Source organism: Erinaceus europaeus, chromosome 18 (assembly GCF_950295315.1).
Source record: "Erinaceus europaeus chromosome 18, mEriEur2.1, whole genome shotgun sequence".
In the NCBI taxonomy this organism is placed as follows: Eukaryota; Metazoa; Chordata; class Mammalia; order Eulipotyphla; family Erinaceidae; genus Erinaceus; species Erinaceus europaeus.
The window spans coordinates 21,594,527-21,613,174 of record NC_080179.1 but is presented as its reverse complement, the minus strand read 5'-3'; the positions used below and the strand labels follow the sequence as shown (position 1 = coordinate 21,613,174).

At 41.1% G+C, this 18,648-nt stretch overlaps 1 protein-coding gene across 3 annotated transcripts in view; it reads right to left on the bottom strand.

Annotated features, from left to right (window-relative positions):
* The window catches only part of FASTKD1 (FAST kinase domains 1), a 56,561-nt gene that overhangs the window by 24,708 nt on the left and 13,205 nt on the right, over nt 1-18,648 (bottom strand). For all 3 annotated transcript variants that reach the window (XM_060177745.1, XM_060177744.1, XM_060177743.1), the window contains 4 exons: nt 16,073-16,141; nt 9,323-9,448; nt 7,955-8,350; nt 3,165-3,275 (listed from right to left, as the gene is read on the bottom strand). In XM_060177745.1, coding sequence (XP_060033728.1) covers nt 3,165-3,275; nt 7,955-8,350; nt 9,323-9,448; nt 16,073-16,141 — 702 coding nt within the window. The remainder of the gene's footprint in view (nt 1-3,164; nt 3,276-7,954; nt 8,351-9,322; nt 9,449-16,072; nt 16,142-18,648) is intronic.

Below are 18,648 nucleotides of genomic sequence, written 5' to 3'. Positions count from 1 at the left end.
CTCCTCTTTCTCTTCCTCTCTATCTGGGATTGAAGGGAGAGAAAAGAGTCCACTACAAGTGGTGGGATTGTACAGGCATAAAGCCCAGGGAAGGATGGACACACACACCTATTATAAATAGACAGAGAGAGGGAGTCGGGTGGTAGCGCATTGGGTTAAGTGCACGTGGCACAAAGCGCAAGGACCGGAGTAAGGATCCTGGTTCGAGTCCCCGGCTCCCCAACTGTAGGGGAGTCACTTCACAAGTGATGAAGCAGTTCTGCAGGTGTCTGTCTTTCCCCATCTCTATCTTCCCTTCCTTCCTTCATTTCTCTCTGTCCTATCCAACAATGATGACATAAATAACAACAATAATAACTACAACAATAAAACAACAAGGGCAACAAAAAGGAATAAATACATGAAAGAAAAAAAACTTAAAAAAATAAAATAGACAGAAAGAAAAGCATATATACATATCTTTACTAAAGATACTGATGATGGGTGGGTGGAGGACATAGCATAATGGTTATGCAAAAGATTCTCATGACTGAGGCTCCAAAGTACCAGGTTCAATCCCCCACACTACTATAAGCCAAAGCTGATAAAAAATAAAAAAAGAAAAAGAAAAAGAAATAAATACTGATGATTAGAGCCAGCAAGACAGATAGCTCCCCTGGATGGTGCTCTTGATTTGTTCTGAGCATAGCACAGGTTAGAGCCCAGCCCTACCAGAATGAGATGTGTTGTTGCTATGATGCCATTCTTTCTCTAAACATCTTCATTCAGAAGGTGAGTGGATTAAAAGAAAAAAACTTAAATAGTTTTGTGGATCACTAGTATCTTTTATTTATTTTTTTAAGTTTTATTTATTAATTAATGAGAGAGATAGGAAGAGACAGAAAGAACCAGATATCATTCTGGTACATGTGCTGCCAGAGATCGAACTCGGGACTTCATGCTTGAGAGTCCAGCGCCTTATCCATTGTGCAACCTCCTGGACCACTGATGTCATTCTCTCTATATCCCTATCTTTGTTTTTCTGCATGGAAAAAAAAATGCCAGCTTTGCGCAGTGAAGACATACTGTCAATTTAAAGAAGATACTAATTGTGGTCCAGGATGTGGAGCAATGGAATAAAGCACTGGACTCTCAAGCGTGAGGTCCCAAGTTCAATCCCCAGCAGCACATGTATCAGAGCGATGTCTGGTTCTTTCTCTCTCTCCTATCTTTCTCATTAATAAATAAGTAAAATCTTTAAAAATAAATAAAAGACACTAATGATCCACAAAACTAATTTAAGTTTTTTTCTTTTAATCCACTCACCTTCTGAAGGAAGATGCTTAGAAGCATTGAATCAGGGGCCAGGTGGTGGCACACCTGGTTGAGCGTACATGTTACACTGCTCAAGGACCCAGGTTTGAGTCCCGGGTCCCCACCTGCAGGGAGAAAGCTTCACAAGTGATGAAGCGGTGCTGCAGGTGTCTCTCTGTCTCTCTCCCTCTCTATAACCTCTCCCCTCTCAATTTCTAGCTGTGTCTATCCAATAAATAAATAAAGATTTAAAAAAATCATTGAATCCTTCAATGTGGTGAAGGCCAGGCTCAAAACTGGGCCACGCACATAAAAGCAACATATCATGTAAGTGAGCTATTTCTCCGGCCCTATTTTTTCCTTCTGAAATCTCAAATTAACCACGGAACCAATATTGGAAATATAATTTCAAGGTAACAACTGTGGGAAAAAAACCATTCAAGTTCACACTGATAGACATTAGCTGTTGTGAAGAAATTGTCCTTTTGAAAAGTGGGATCCAGGCAGAGTTAGACAGCATAAATGGTTATGCAAACAGACTGATGCCTGAGGCTCTGAAGACTCAGGTTCAGTCCCCTGCAGCACCGTAATAAGCCAGAGCTGGTCAGTACTCTGACCTAAAAAAAACTGGGATTCTAAACTATCATTCCCACTTTCCTAGATTATGATGACCTGCTTGAGAATAACAACAATGGGGGCCAGGTAGTAGTACAGAGGGCTAAGCACGCAAGCGCAAGGACCAGGGTAAAGATCCTGATTGGAGCCCCCGGCTCCTCACCTGCAGGGGAAGTTGCTTCACAGGTGATGAAGTAAGCCTGCAGGTGTCTATCTTTCTTGAGGCACCAAGCCCCAGTGATAAGGTGGTGCAGTAGCAGCACATAGGACCAGCATATGTGAGGTATTGAGTTGGTCCCCAGCACTACATATGCTAGTGTGATGCTCTGACTCTCTGTGTCTCACTCTGCTTCATTAATAAATAACTAAACGGGTCCAGGTGGTAGCGCAGCAGATTAAGTGCACATGGCGGTGAAGCGCAAGGACCCGTGCAAGAATCCCAGTTGGAGCCCCGGCTCCCTACCTGTAAGGGGGCCACTTCACAAGCAGTGAAGTAGGTATGCAGGTGTCTATCTCTCTCTTCCCCCTCTGTCTTCCTCTCCTCTCTCCATTTATCTCTGTCCTATCCAACAACAATGGCAACAATAACAATAATAACAAGGACAAAAAAAATGGGGGGGGGAATAGCCTCCAGGAGCAGTGTATTGTAGTGCTGGCACTGAGCCCCAAGCAATAACCCTGGAGGCAAAATAAATAAACAAATAAATATGCTTTTAAAAAATCAGGGCAGTAGTGCAGAGGGTTAAGTGCAGAGGGTTAAGTGCACGTGGTGCAAAGCGCAAGATCCGGAGTAAGGATCCCGGATAGAGCCCAGGGTCCCCCCACCTGCAGGGGAGTCGTTTCACAGGCGGTGAAGCAGGTCTGCAGGTGTCTATCTTTCTCTCCCCCTCTCTGTCTTCCCCTTCTCTCTCCATTTCTCTCTGTCCTATCTAACAACAATGACATCAATAACAATAATAATAACTACAACGATAAAAACAAGGGCAACAAAAGGGAAAATAAATAAATATATAAATATGAAAAGCCAATACTAACAAATGAAATTAAACATGCTGTAAGCAAAAAATATATGTATAAGCAATTTTTAAGTATTTTGAAAAAGCAAGCTATTTAGAAAACAATCCCTTTTATATGAGTCATGTATTTCTTCCAAGTCAACTAACTTACAGAGGAAAAAAAACAAGCAATTTTCCTAAAAATGTAGCTACTTAAGAATGGCACTTAAACTTAACATCATGAATTAAAAGAAAGACTACTTTTCAATCAGGTGTATATTTCTGCTCCTCATATTCCCCATTGCTTCAAACACTGCCAGGGCTTGCTGACTTGTTAGGTCCTCTGATATCGGTAAGATAGTTGATTCAAGTCTAGAAGCAAAGAGAAAACATTTTTATGTTGAAAAACTGTTGATCAGCCTACATAAAAGTATTATGTCAATGGAAGTTCTTAAATAACAAATGAAAAAAAAACAGTATAAATTCAATACTTAATTCCAATTTTCTCCCCATATATTTGTGGATAATACAATTACTGAGTGAAGATAAAAATATTGTCTTTTAGTTATTAAAGCATAAATACAATCTATTCTTAAATTGTCTCTTAAAAATTTAGGACCACCCAGCCCCTAACTTAAAAGATTCTTAAGGGAGTTGGGCGGTAGCGAAGTGGGTTAAGCACACATGGCGCAAAGCGGTAGGACAGGCGTAAGGGTCCCGGTTTGAGCCCCCAGCTTCCCACCTGCAGGGGAATTGCTTCACAAGCAGTGAAGCAGGTTTGCAGGTGTCTATCTTTCTCTCCCCCTCTCTGTCTTCCCCTCCTCTCTCCATTTCTCTGTCATATCCAACAACGATGACAACAACAACAGCAACAATAACTACAACAATAAAAAACAAGGGCAACAAAAAAAAATAATAAATATATATATTTTTTAAAAGATTCTTATTGTCATCAAAACTGCTTGGTACTGGAACATGAATAGACACACTGACCAGTGGAATAGAATTGAGAGCCCAGAAATGAGGCCCCACACGTATGGACATCTAATCTTTGACAAAGGGGCCCAGACTATTACATGGGAAAAGCAGAGTCTCTTCAACAAATGGTGTTGGAAACAATGGGTTGAAACATGCAGAAGAATGAAACTGAATCACTGTATTTCACCAAATACAAAAGTAAATTCCAAGTGGATCAAGGACTTGGAGCTTAGACCAGAAACTAACAGATACTTAGAGGAAAATATTGGCAGAACTCTTTTCCACATAAATTTTAAAGACATTTTCAATGAAACGAATCCAATTACAAAGAAGACTAAGGCAAGTATAAATCTATGGGACTACATCAAATTAAAAAGCTTCTTCACAGCAAAAGAAACCACTACCCAAACCAAGAGACCCCTCACAGAATGGGAGAAGATCTTTACATGCCATACATCACATAAGAGTTTAATAACCAACATATATAAAGAGCTTGCCAAACTCAACAAGACAACAAATAATCCCATCCAAAAATGGGGGGAGGACTTGGACAGAATATTTACCACAGAAGAGATCCAAAAGGCCGAGAAACACATGAAAAAAATGCTTCAAGTCTCTGATTGTCAGAGAAATGCAAATAAAGACAACAATGAGATACCACTTCACTCCTGTGAGAATGTCATACATCAGAAAAGGTAACAGCAGCAAATGCTGGAGAGGTTGTGGGGTCAAAGGAACCCTCCTACACTGCTGGTGGGAATGTAAATTGGTCCAACCTCTGTGGAGAACAGTCTGGAGAACTCTCAGAAGGCTAGAAATGGACCTACCCTATGACCCTGTAATTCCTCTCCTGGGGATATATCCTAAGGAACCCAACACATCCATCCAAAAAGATCTGTGTACACATATGTTCTTGGCAGCACAATTTGTAATAGCCAAAACCTGGAAGCAACCCAGGTGTCCAACAACAGATGAGTGGCTGAGCAAGTTGTGGTCTATATACACAATGCAATACTACTCAGCTATTAAAAACGGTGACTTCGGGAGTCGGGCAGTAGCGCAGTGGGTTAAGCGCATGTGGCGCAAAGCGCAGGGACCGGCGTAAGAATCCCGGTTCGAGTCCCCGGCTCCCCACCTGCAGGGGAGTCGCTTCACAGGCGGTGAAGCAGGTCTGCAGGTGTCTGTCTTTCTCTCCCCCCTCTCTCTGTCTTCCCCTCCTCTCTCCATGTCTCTCTGTCCTATCCAACAACGAATTGCGTCAACAAGGGCAATAATAATAGCTACAACGAAGCTACAACAAGGGCAACAAAAGGGGGAAAAAATGGCCTCCAGGAGCGGTGGATTCATGGTGCAGGCACTGAGCCCAGCAATAACCCTGGAGGAGGAAAAAAAGAAAAAAAAAACGGTGACTTCACCATTTTCAGCCAATCTTGGATGGACCTTGAAAAATACATGTTAAATGGAATAAGTCAGAAACAGAAGGATGAATATGGGATGATCTCACTCTCAGGCAGAAGTTGAAAAACAAGATCATAAACGAAAACACAAGTCCAACCTGAAATGGAATTGGCGTGTTGCACCAAAGTAAAAGACTCTGGGGTGGGTGGGTTGGGAGAATACAGGTCCATGAAGGATGATAGATGACATAGTGGGGGTTGTATTGTTAAATGGGAAAGTGGGGAATGCTATGCATGTACAAACCATTATATTTACTGTTGAATGTAAAACATTAATTCCCCAATAAAGAAATAAATTAAAAAAAAAAAAGCTTTCCCCCTGCAGGTGGGGACAAGGCTTGAACCCAGGTCCTTCCTTGTAGATGGAAATGTGTGTGCTCTACATGGTGTGTCACCATCCGACCCCTAAACAAATCAATCTTAATTAAGAAAAAAAAAAGATTCTTAAAAACAAAAAACTTACCATGTACAAGGACCTGGGCTCAAACCCCTACTCCCTACCTATTAGGTCTGCCTGCTGTTTCTGATGAATTCCATAGTGCTGCAGGTGTCTCTCTGTCTCTCTCTCTCCTCTAAACCCCTTCCCTCTCAATTTCTCTCTGTCCTATCAAATAGAATAATATTGTGTTTAACCCTTATTAAAAAAAAAGAACAAAAACAAAACTCAATGAAGTTTTCAGAACAGTAACAGTAAGACAACTTTCTATCATCAGACTCATATAACTACTGTTTAACTGAATCTACTAATCACACCCATTTATTCATATCAGTAATCATGTATTAATATTTGCCCATATTTATATTCCATATCTTTTCTTTTCTTTTCACCAGAGCACTGCTCAGCTCTGACTAGTGGTGGTGGAGATTAATATTGGGACATCAGAGCCTCAGGAATGAAAGTCTTTTATAGAACCATTATGCTGTCTCCCCATAGCAAAACTGAAAATTCTTTAAAGACAGAAGGCTGATCAAATTCACTCAATCCTCACATAAAAACAAATGTACACCTATGTGTATAGTAAATGCTCTGGATGGTGAATATGAAAACAAAACATAAAACTGTCCACTTTCAGGACTGCTAAAATTCTGAACACTCCACCATCTATACTGGAATGGGGCCATGAGGGTTGGAGGATCTTAGGCCTGTGTATAAACTCAGTCACAAGGTCTAGGAAAGGAAGGAAGTCACTCTTCCTCTCTATCCCTGTCCCTGTCCTCCTTCTATCCTCTCTTTCTCCCCTCTACTTCTCCTCTCCCATAATCTATGCCTCAAATGAAACTCTTTTTTTCTCACATGTAATAAAATAAATCTTAACAGATATACATACTGGGAGGGGGTAGATAGCATAATGGTTATACAAAGAGACTTTCATGCCTGAGGCTCCAAAATCCCAGGTTCAATCCCCAGCACCACCATCAACTAGAGCTGATCAGTGCACATGGTGTGAAGCACAAGGACTGGAGTAAGGATCCTGGTTCAAGCCCCCAGCTCCCCACCTGCAGGGGGGGGTCACAAGTGGTGAAGCAGGTCTGCAGGTGTCTTTATCTCCCCCTCTCTGTCTTTCCCTCCTCTCTCCATTTTTCTCTGTCCTATACAACAGCAATAACAACAATAATAACAATAACAATGATAACAAGGCAACAAAAGGGTTAAAAAAAAAACCTCAGAAGTCGGGAGTCAGATGGCACCAAGTGCAAGGACTGGCAAAAGGATCCTTCAAGGCCCCGGCTCCCCACCTGCAGGGGAGTCACTTCACAGGGGGTGAAGCAGTTCTGCAGGTGTCTGTGTTTCTCTCCCACTCTCAGTCTTCCTCTCCTCTCTCTATTTTTCTCTGTCCTATCTAGCAACAATGACATCAATAACAACAACAATAATAACTATAACAATAAAACAACAAGGGCAAAAAAATAGAATAAATAAATATTTTTAAAAAGAATGTCTATTGTTCTTTGGTTCTCTGGATACATTCTGTTTAAAAAAAAAAAAAAGCCTCCAGGAGCTGTGGATTCATAGTGCAGGCACCTAGCCCTGGAGGCAAATTAAAAAATACACACACACACACACACACACACACACACACACACACACACACATACACACACACACTTGGGGCCAGGTGTTGGCACAGCTCATTGAGTGGACATGTTATACTGCACAGGGTCCTGGGTTTGAGACCCTGGTCCCCACCTGCAGGGGGAAAGCTTTTCAAGCAGTGAAGTAGTGTTGCAGGTATCTTTCTGTTTCTCTCCCTCGCTATCACCCCCTCCCCTCTCAATTTCTGGCTGTCTCTATCCAATAAATAAATAAAGATAATAAAAATGACAGTAAAAGAAAAAAGATACACATAGTTAAAGGTTGTTCCCTATTCATCTCTTGCTATACTGGCCACCTCCAGGGTGGCCTTTCAGAACACAGCAGTAGACTAAAAGTTTGATGTGTACATTAGAATAATCAGAAAATGAATCAAGGAGCAAAGCATAAGAAATTATCTCTTATTCCTTAACTGAATAAGGATGATATTTATGTCTTACAAAATAAGGTAATCTAAGTTTGAAGGTCCACATATCTATTCTCACCAAGGCAAAGTAAGCATTCTTGTTTTCAGCTAAACTTACCTTTTTTTGTCTCCAGGTTGTGCCACGCTTGCCAGTGCTACAAATAATGTTACGCTGGCAGTTGGGTCACACAGAGGAATCATTTCAGTAAGTTTCCTTTTCATTACTATGTTAAATTCAAAACTATAAAACTGTAGAGTGTAGTATAGACTAAATATTTTATTAATGGATGCCAAATCAAGATAGTCCACACTGACTAGAAATAAGTTATTACACCTTACTAATAGTGGGTAATGACTACATTTAATCTTTCGAAGAAATTGCACTATTCTTTTTGCAGCACTGAGATAAGAAGAATCTGCGGTGTCAAAAAGAACTTCTGATTTTTTCAATAATCGTTCTTGAAAGCTTCGTGATATTAAAGCAGATATGTTCACCATCAAAAGAGACAAGACCCTGAAAAAAAGAAAAACAATGCAAAGATTTTTTTTAAATATTATTTAAGAATAATGAACAATTCTAATGATCAACGATTAGAGAAATGAACTAGGAAAAGAAAACCATGATATTACACTACAAAAACTATATTTTCAGTAGTGGAACTTTATCTCATATTTTTTTAAATTTCCTTATTGGGGGATTAATGTTTTACAGTTGACAGTAAATACAATAGTTTGTACATGTGTAACACTGGAACATGTGTGCTCAACCAGCTAGGCTACCACCTGATCCCAGTGAGCACACTTGTTGGCTTGAAAGTAAAGTAAAATCTCAAACCATTCACAGATCTCAACAGTATTGTATTATACTTTATAAACTTTATCTTAAACTCCCCAAAGAACATTAAAATACAACACTAAAATACAGGCTCTGGAGGTGATACAGTAGATAAGGTGTTAAACTCTTTTTTTTTTTTGTAGTTATTGTTGTTATTGATGTCGTCGTTGTTGGATAGGACAGAGAGAAATGGAGAGAGGAAGGGAAGACAGAGAGGGGGAGAGAAAGAGAGACACCTGCAGACCTGCTTTACCGCCTGTGAAGCGACTCCCCTGCAGGTGGGGAGCTGGGGGCTCCAACCGAGATTCTCATGCCAGTCCCTGCGCTTTTCGCCATGTGCATTTAACCTGCTGTGCTACCGCCCCACTCCCGGTGTTGAACTCTTAAGGATGGTTTATGTGGTACCAGGATTTCAATCTCAGCATCCCCTGTGCCAGAGTGGTGCTCCGTTGTGCTCTCTCTCTCTTTCTCTCTCCTCAAGAAACAAATGATTCTAAAAGTATATTACTATCAATGCTTCATAGAGAAGAAAAGAAAATCAAACTCTGAACAGATGAAAGTCACATAGCTATAAAGAGCTAAATGTAAGTAAGTATGCATTCAAAGTCCAGAATCTTTCTATCACAACACAAGGCCCCTAAATGAATTTACCTTATGTCCTGTATAGTTTCCAGGTTCCTATTTACAATGTCAGCTATTTCCCCCATTAATGGACTAAACTCTAAATGTTGATCTCCTAGACAAGAGGAAAATCTTGACAGCACTCTGAAGTCAAACCTAATTAAAGGAAATACACAAAAGAGATAATTACTATTTACTTTCACTTAAAGCACATAATGAAATAAAAAGTCAATAAAATTAATAACTTAATATTACTACTAATAATATATAAGTGTGTTATATAATAATATAAATAATACATAATAATATGATATATAAGTATATCATATAATAATATAACTAATAATATATAAGTATATTAGTAATAATATTAATGATATTAATAACATTATTACTAATATACTACAAGTATAAACTAAAATCTTAAAAAATATTGATTATTTACTATCATAAAAATAAACCATGCTATCAATTTTTTTTTAGTTTTTTTATATTTATTTTATTTATTCCCTTTTGTTGCCCTTGTTTTTTATTGTTGTGGTCATTGTTGGATAGGACAGAGAGAAATGGAGAGAGGAGGGAAAGACAGAGGGGGGGAGAGAAAGATAGACACCTGTAGACCTGCTTCACCGCCTGTGAAGCGACTCCTCTGCAGGTAGGGAGCCGGGGCTGGGATCCTTACTCTGGTCCTTGTGCTTTGCGCCACATGCGCTTAACCCGCTGCGCTACCGCCCGACTCCCCCATGCTATCAATTTAAAAGTCAAATATTGTTGGTAGGGAAGTGACTCAGTGGTGGCATCAAATGCTTGCATGTTCAAGCATTGTGAATTAGACCACAGAAATTGCACATGCCAAAGTAATGATCTGCTTCTCTACTTACATTAAATATTTTAAACTATTTTCTTTATTTTAAAGAGATACAGAGAGAGAGAGAGAACAGTGCACTGCTCAGCTCTGAGTAATGGCAGTTCTGGAAAATGTACCTGGGATCTCAGCACCTCTAACAAGACAGTCTTTTGCATAACCATTATGCCATCTCCCCAGCCCTAAATAATCTTTCTAAAGTCAAATATTGAGTCGGGGGGAAAGCTCAGCTTTTTCCTTTTTTTTTTTTTTTTTTGTCTCCAGGTTTATCGCTGGGGCTTGGACCACGAATGCACTGTTCCTAGAGTTCCCCCCCATTTTGTTGCCTTTGTTGTCACTGCTGTAGTCATTGTTGGACAGGACAAAGAAAAACCAAGAGAGGAGAAGGAGAGAAAGACAGACACCTACAGACATGTTGCACCACTTGTGAAGAACCCCCTGCAGGTTGGGAGCCAGAAGATCAAACCAGAATCCTTAGCTGGTCCTTGTGCTTAGCGCCATGGGCATTCTTAACCTGCTGTGCTACCTCCCGGCCCCCTTGATAACTATATCTTTACTATGGTCCGGGAGATGGCACAGTGATAAGGCTTTGGACTCTCAAGCATGAGGTCCTGAGTTCAATCCCCAACAGCACATGTACCAGAGTGATATCTGGTTCTTTCTCTCTTTCCTATCATTTCTCATGAATAAATAAATAGAATCTTAAAAAAAAAAAAAAAAAAAAAAAGCCAAGCGCAAGGACCGGCATAAGGATCCTGGTTTAAGGCCCCAGCTCCCCACCTGCAGGGGAGTCACCTCACAGGCGGTGAAGCAGGTCTGCAGGTGTCTGTCTTTCTCTCCCCCTCTCTGTCTTCCCCTCCTCTCTCCATTTCTCTCTGTCCTATCAACAACAACGACATCAGTAACAACAACTACAACAACAATAAGAAAACAACAAGGGCAACAAAAGGGAATAAATAAATATAAAAAAAATCTTTAAAAAAAAAAAAAAAACATGTACCAGAGTGACAAATATATCTTTACTAAAAAAGAACAGGGTTAGGATGGTAGCATACCAAAAAAAAAAAAAAAAAAAAAAAAAAAAAATCAAGAAGATTGCATACCTGAGGCTCCAAGGTCCCAGATTCAGTCTCCAGCACCACCAGAAGCCAGAGTTAAGCAGTGCTCTGGTTATTGTTATTTTTTTTTTCCATGATGGATATTTCTGGGGCTTGGTACTATTCTGGGGGGTGAGGGGGGTATTTCCCCCCCTTTTTTTTCCTCTCTCCTTTTTATCTTTTAATTGATAGAAGAAAGAGAAATTGAGAGAGGAAGGAAATAAACTGCTTCACTGATCATGAAGCTTACCCCCTGCAGGTAGGGGAGGAGGGCTTGAGCCTGGGTCCTTCCTTGCACATGGTAACTGTTAGAAGCAGTAACTTTAGAATTGCTTTAAGTAAAATTTTAAGCATGAGTTATAAGTATAGCTGCTTTTCTGCCTGCAGTGGAAAATTCTGTAAAAAGGGGGGCTAGACAAAACCCACACCCCAAGATGTAAGCCACCTGTTGTTTGTCTTAAAGAGAAGAGCTCGCCTAACCAAGTCCTTGAAACCCAACCACTTGCTCAAGGTCGAGGGAGCTGATAGCCCGGTGGTCTTGGCTGACAACGAGAAAGTGTGGTGACCCTATTTTGCATAAAGGCTTGAAATTAGACAATTCTTATAGGCTGCTTAGGGTATTGCAATGTCTGAAATGATTGGATCCTGCGTTTTCTGTAAAATGCTATTGAGTGTGTGATAGAATTCTAGTTTTGCATGTTCCCCACCCAAGATGTACTCTAGAATCCTAAAACTTGTGTGGTTTGAGCCTTGTTCAGGGTCGAGCTTGGCAGACTAACATCAGTCACCACTTGGCCCGGATTGCAATTCGTAAATAAACATCATTTGCTTCCTTGCAGTGGATGGAGATTTGATTTTTGCTCTGTAACATTTGGAGGCCCCAGCGAGATACTCCATCCCGGGTCCGGAACCTAGAAGGCCTTGGAGGCTCTGCCCGGCGCCGGTAAGTCAGGCCTGATTTTAGTGCACAGTATATCATCTTTTGTGACATCTTGTCTCCGCGGGTTTTTCTTTTTTTGGTAGAGGTCTGTGGATTGCGGGAGGCCGCAAAAATCCCAGCCTCAGCACTGGAGGCGACGGCCTCTCGGTGTGGGCGAAGACAGGTCCGGCTGGGATCTGGTCAGAGTTCGCCAGCGGGTCCGGCTAGGGCCTGGTCAGATTTCCCGGGTTGGGGCGAAGACGGGTTCAGTCAGGGCCTGGTCAAAGTTCGCCAACGGGTCCGGTTAGGGCCTGGTCAGAAATCCCGGGTTGACTCCTCTTCCCTGTGTCTATCTCTCTCTCCCTCCCCTTTGGCAAGCCAGCCAGGAGAATTTGTCTGTCTTATCTGTCTTGTCTGTCTTGCCTGTATTGTCCGTGTTCTGTGCTTGTGTGTTCCCCTTTGCTTTCACTTTGCAGGAATGGGCCAAACAGCATCCACCTGTCTAGCTTTGATTACCAGCCACATGAAAAAGTCAAGGCACCAACTTATAGCCTTGAGATGGATGTAAGAAAACTAATGACTTTTTGTTTCAGCGAATGGCCTGAGAAACATTCATTTTAAGTTTAAAAGTGTAAGTAGCTTTGAAGCTGCATTCTCATCAAAGTTAAAAAGGAGTTTCCAACACAGTTCTTATGTGGTAATATAACTGTAAATTAATTTGCTAGGGTAGCTAAAGATTTAAAGTAAAAGTCTAAGTATTTAATGTGACAATTCATCTTCTCCAAATTGATATGACACTGGAAATGTTTTGAAAAGTCACTAATATGTGTTAAGTCTCTAAGTAATTAGACTTTGTTTAAAGTTAAAAAAAAATTAGTTAAACTGAATTTGGTTTAGAGATCCTGGTTATAGAAATTGCTACAAGAGGTTAAAAAGATAACTTTTAAATGTATGCTCTTTAAAAATTCAGACAGAGCCTCTCAAGTTAGGCATCATACACTGAAGATGTGTCTCTATCTCTTGTGTAAAAAATGACAAAAAAGATATAAATAAGATATATGGGTTAAAAAAAAAAGCTGTTAGGGTTAGCTCATACAAAAGGTCAGAGCAGAGAGATGATTAAAAAAAGCTGAGAAAATGATAAAGACTTTACAAACTCTCTGAGAAAATGATCTACACTTACTCATGATAGCTTTGTGATATCTGCTTGTTAAAAAGAGCCTTCTAAAATTATATAGAGATGTATAGTCCAATTCTGGTCATTAGATTGTCAATTTTGGTAAACTCCTAATTTGGTTTTGTGTATGTCTTACTGGTTACAAATGTATAACTGCAGCAGTGATACCCCTTCAATCATACTGCCAGATTCTCTTAGGGGGTCTCCAAGGGGCAGTAAAATGGCCCACAAATCTCTCTAAGGTAAATAGAATGGCACTAAATTTGGCCTTTTGTTGCTCAAATCCACCCCAGGTATTAGAAGAATGTTACAGTAAGTGAACTTGTGTGGGTAAGAGTAAGTGATAGTGTGGGTAAAAGTAAGTAAACTTTCATTGGCTGAGGGTTGGTAAACTCTGAGAGATTGCTTGGAGGGTTTTTAGGAAGTTGGTAAATGTTTTGACATTAGACTTTAAAAAAAAAGAAAGAAAAAGTTAGGGCAGTGCACAGAGGAAAAAAGAAAAAGTCAAAAAGATGGGGCTAAGGGTAGAAAAAGATCAGTGACGTTACTGCAAAAAAAAAAAAAAAAAGACACTGGAAAAAAGGCTGTTTTATCAACAAGCCATTTAGACTGCTTGTGGATGAACTTAAAGGTGTAAGCTGGGGAGTGTTGACCCAAAAACTTGGGACATGGCACAGACCTGTTGCCTATTTGTCAAATATCGGGCCCAGTGGCTGCTAGATGGACAAAAATGCCTGAGGACAATAGCACCTGTGGCACAGCTGGTAAGGAAAGCAGACAAGCCATCACTGGGGCAAGTCCAATGCCCACCTAACCTGCTGCCAAGTTCTGTTCCTAGACCAGCCATGAGTGAAATTCAGTGCTACCACCAGCCTGAACTCTGCCACCCTGATGTTGGAGATAGATCCTGAAGACCCCCCCAAAAAAAAGCTGCAAAGAGACATGCCTTTGCTACATGGCGTGTGCATGGAGCACGTGGGGAGGGAAGATTCCTGACTCCCACTGGGAAGATGATCCAGCACAAAGAACCTACTAGAGGCCACATGGACCCTGCAAAAAGCAGCCGTGATCCATTGTTCCGGACATCAGAAAAAAAAAAAACTAGAGGGCAGATAAAGCCACTTGTGCAGCTACACAGCAAGCAGGGCCAGCCTTGGCATTAATTCTACTAGACTTCCTGCTTCCAAAAGACCCTAGATACAGTATAGAAAAAGATAAGATGGGCGAGAGATTAAGACTAGAGACTAAATAGATTTTATAAAAGTGAAGCCAGAGACTTTTGGATATAAGTACTTGCTGATATTGATAGGTACATTTTCAGGTTGGGTAGAGGTTTACCCAATAAAGTCTGAGGAGACATAGATGGTGAGCAAAAAAATTTTAGATAAAATAGTGCCCAGGTGGAGAGTTCCCTCTCACCATTGGTTCTGGTAAGCAGACATTCACTGTTTTTGTGCCTCAGTTAGTGGCCCGAGTAATGGGAACAAATTAGAAGTTTCATTGTGCTAATGGGCCCCATAGCTCTGGGCAGGTAGAGAGGTAAATTAGACCCTAAAGGAGACTTTAACTAAATTAACCCTTGAAACTGGCAGGAGATGGGTATCGCTCCTGGCTCAGGCCCTTCTGAGAGTGTACTGCTTCCCACTTGTAAACAAACTGTCTCCCTTTGAAATTGATTTCAGCATACTGCTGCTGTCATGATCTGTGATGCTTTTGTCTCTGATCCATCCCACAACTGTTACCAAGTTCTTACAGATCTCCAGCCTATATTGCAGGACACCAGAAAGACGGCTCGGAAGTCTCACGGGGCAACCAGCTGGCAGATCAGAAAGCTCAAGAAACAGCCCAAAGACTACTGGGGACCCAGGCCCAGTTGGTAGTGGCTACACCAGAAGAAATCATCAAAAAAGAACAGGAAAAAGATAAATCAAAGATTTGATTCTTGGCAAAGACTAGTGGGGAATGTTAGAAGCAGTAACTTTAGAATTGCTTTAAGTAAAATTTTAAGCATGAGTTGTAAGTATAGTTGCTTTTCTGCCTGCAGTGGAAAATTCCTGTAAAAAGGGGAGCTAGACAAAACCCACACCCCAAGATATAAGCCACCTGTTGTTTGTCTTAAAGAGAATAGCTCGCCTAACCAAGTCCTTGAAACCCAACCACTTGCTCAAGGTCGAGGGAGCTGATAGCCCGGTGGTCTTAGCTGACAACGAGAAAGTGTGGTGACCCTATTTTGCATAAAGGCTTGAAATTAGACAATTCTTATAGGCTGCTTAGGGTATTGCAATGTCTGAAATGATTGGATCCTGCGTTTTCTGTAAAATGCTATTGTGTGATAGAATTCTAGTTTTGCATATTCCCCACCCAAGATGTACTCTAGAATCCTATAACTTGTGTGGTTTGAGCCTTGTTCAGGGTCGAGCTTGGTAGACTAACATCAGTCACCACTTGGCCCGGATTGCAATTCGTAAATAAACATCTTTTGCTTCCTTGCAGTGGATGGAGATTTGATTTTTGCTCTTTAACAGTAACATGCACACTCAACCAGATGCACCACTGCCCAGCACCCCTGACTAAAAACTTTTTAAAGAGTTTTTAAAAATTTTTTTAAATATTTATTTATTTCCTTTTGTCGCCCTCTGATTGAAAATTTTAACTTTTCATTGTGCTGACACTCAAAAGGATAGATACTCTTTGTCTTAAATGGTGAATTGAAGGTACTTACCTTCCCAGTCTTTTCCATGCTTCTGGAATTAGTACTTCAAGCAGAGGGTCATGGACCTCAACAGCAAACCTCAGTAAAAACAATAAAAATTTTTTTTCAAAAACATGAACTTTTTAAAATTATCAAAACCATATGCAGTAGGAATTAACAGTGTATAAGTCACCCTCAAGTTACGTCACACTTTTGTGGTCAGTTCTTATTGCTAGACTACTCCAACGGCAGTATTCTAATTTCTGTTGTACATGACGTCCAGTTAAAATTACTTGTCAGGGCAAAAAATCCGGAGTTGAAGCAAGGCATTTATTCTTTGGAAAAGGGCGTGCTGCCAACAGTGGCCGTCAGGCAGCAGCACACCCCCTTCACCCTTTCCCAGTCTTTCATACCTGACGCAGAGCTGTCTCCTCCACCCCCGGGCTGGGCATCAGCGCTCACAATCTCCCCATCTGAGGGTCTCTGCTGGAGGATTAGCAAGCACTACAAAGAACTATAATCTGACCTAAAAAATACAAAACTACTGGCCACAGGTGGTCATAGATAACAATTTATAAGAAGAATTTTTGTACTAAACAGTTGTTCTATTCGTGTTCCTTTGAAGAAAAGACCTAGCCATCTCTCACAGGACTATCTAAACAACGCACCTCTCATCATTTTATCTGTGTTTATTTGCTGGTTTGTTTTATCACTGGGTCTTCACCACTATAAGTCATTCTTCTCCTCTTCCTCCCCCTCCTCCTTCAAACAGACAGAGATAAAAAGACAGAAACATACTACAGCACTAACATTTCCTTCAATGCTGTGGAGGCAGGACTTGAACCTGGGCTGTGCCTAATGCATAGTAAATATACTTATCCAAGTGAGCTGTCTTATTGGCCCCTCTCTTCTCTCCCATCTCTCTTTCCCTCTCCTTCTCTCTCTCTCCCTCTCCTTCTCTCCCTCTCCCTCTCTCCCTCCCTCCCTCAGAAAAAAAAAAACATAGCCTGAAGCTTTTTTTAGTGTCATAGCACTTCCCTTGCACTGCCTGGACTCAAAGCTGGGGGATGTCCATGACAAGGCATGTGACCTGCCCAGGAAGCTATCTATCTCTCCAGTCTATTATGTATTCATTTTATTATCCTCCATTAAACAATATGATCAATGACACATTTGTGTTAGAAGTACACACAATGAAGGGTGGCACACCTACTTGAGCACAGACATTACAGTGTGCAAGGACCCAGGTTGGAGCCCCTGGTCCCCACCTGCAGGGGGAAAGCTTTGCGAGTGATAAGGCAGTGTTGCAGGGGTCTCTCTGTCTCTTTCCCTCTCTCTCACCCCCCCCCTTCCTCTTGACTTCTGGCTGTGTCTATCCAATAAATAAATAAAGATAATTAAATAGATAGATATATAATTAGGCAAAACAGAAACACTTCAGCATTGTGAAGCTTCTCCTATGCATGTTGCTCCCACGTGATTCCTGGAGTTTAAACCCAGGCCCTCACAGGTCCTAGCGTTCACTTCAGTGGGCATACTACTATCTCCCAGCCCCATAAGCTTTTGTTCATTTAATATTTGTTAATCGTTTTATTGTAGGGAGGGCTAATGGTCTGCAGTACAGTTGTTGGCATCAGTACAATTGCTGAGCTCCTTCTAGTACTTTGGATCTTTTGTAACATCAAGCACCAGGACCCCAACATCCTCTCCACCCTGTCCCTCCCCTTCCTTCCCCAGAGTCTTTTGCTTTGGTGCAACCTCATTTTTTGAGGTATTTTTTAATTAGTGATTTAATATTGATTTACAAAGTGTAAGGTAATAGGAATATAATTCTATATAGTGCCCACCACCAGAGTTCTGAGTTCCATACCCTCCACTGGAAACTGCAGTAGTTCTCCCAAGAGTGCTACTGATCCTGTGTCTTCACCTATATACAGATTACCCCCCCCCCATTTTTTTCAGCAGTCCTGCTTTCACTTCCTTTTTAGGTCACCCCTACAGCTATTACTACATTCAAGTGTCTTTCCTTTTTTCCTCTTCTCTCTTTGATAAGTGAAACTGTGCCTGGCTTCCTCTGGTGGCATCTAGATTCACTTCCTTTTCACTTAGTGCTATAAAAACAACATTCCTGGTGACAAATTCTTCGGGTTCTGGTGGAATGGAGGCACAGATCCTTCTGGTTTACTTCCCCTATTGTTTACCTCTCTGGAAGTATGGACTGAAAATTCTTTTTGGGTACAACTCCATATATATATATATTGCTGGGGCTCGGTGCCTGCACTACAAAATCCACTGCTCCTGGAGGCTATTTTTTTCTCTTTCTTGCCCTTGTTGTTTATTTTTCTTGTTATTTTTATAGCATTGTTGTTATTGCTGTCGTTGTTGTTGGATAAGACAGAGAGAAATCGAGAGGAGGGAGAGACAGGGAGGGGGAGAAAAAGACAGATACCTGCAAACCTGCTTCACCACTTGTGAAACGACCCCCCTGCAGGTGGAGAGCCATGGGCTCCAACAGGAATCCTTACCCAGTGGTTGCGCTTTGCGCCATGGGCGCTTAACCTGATGCACTACCGCCAGCCCCAACTCCCTATATTTTTTAATGTGGT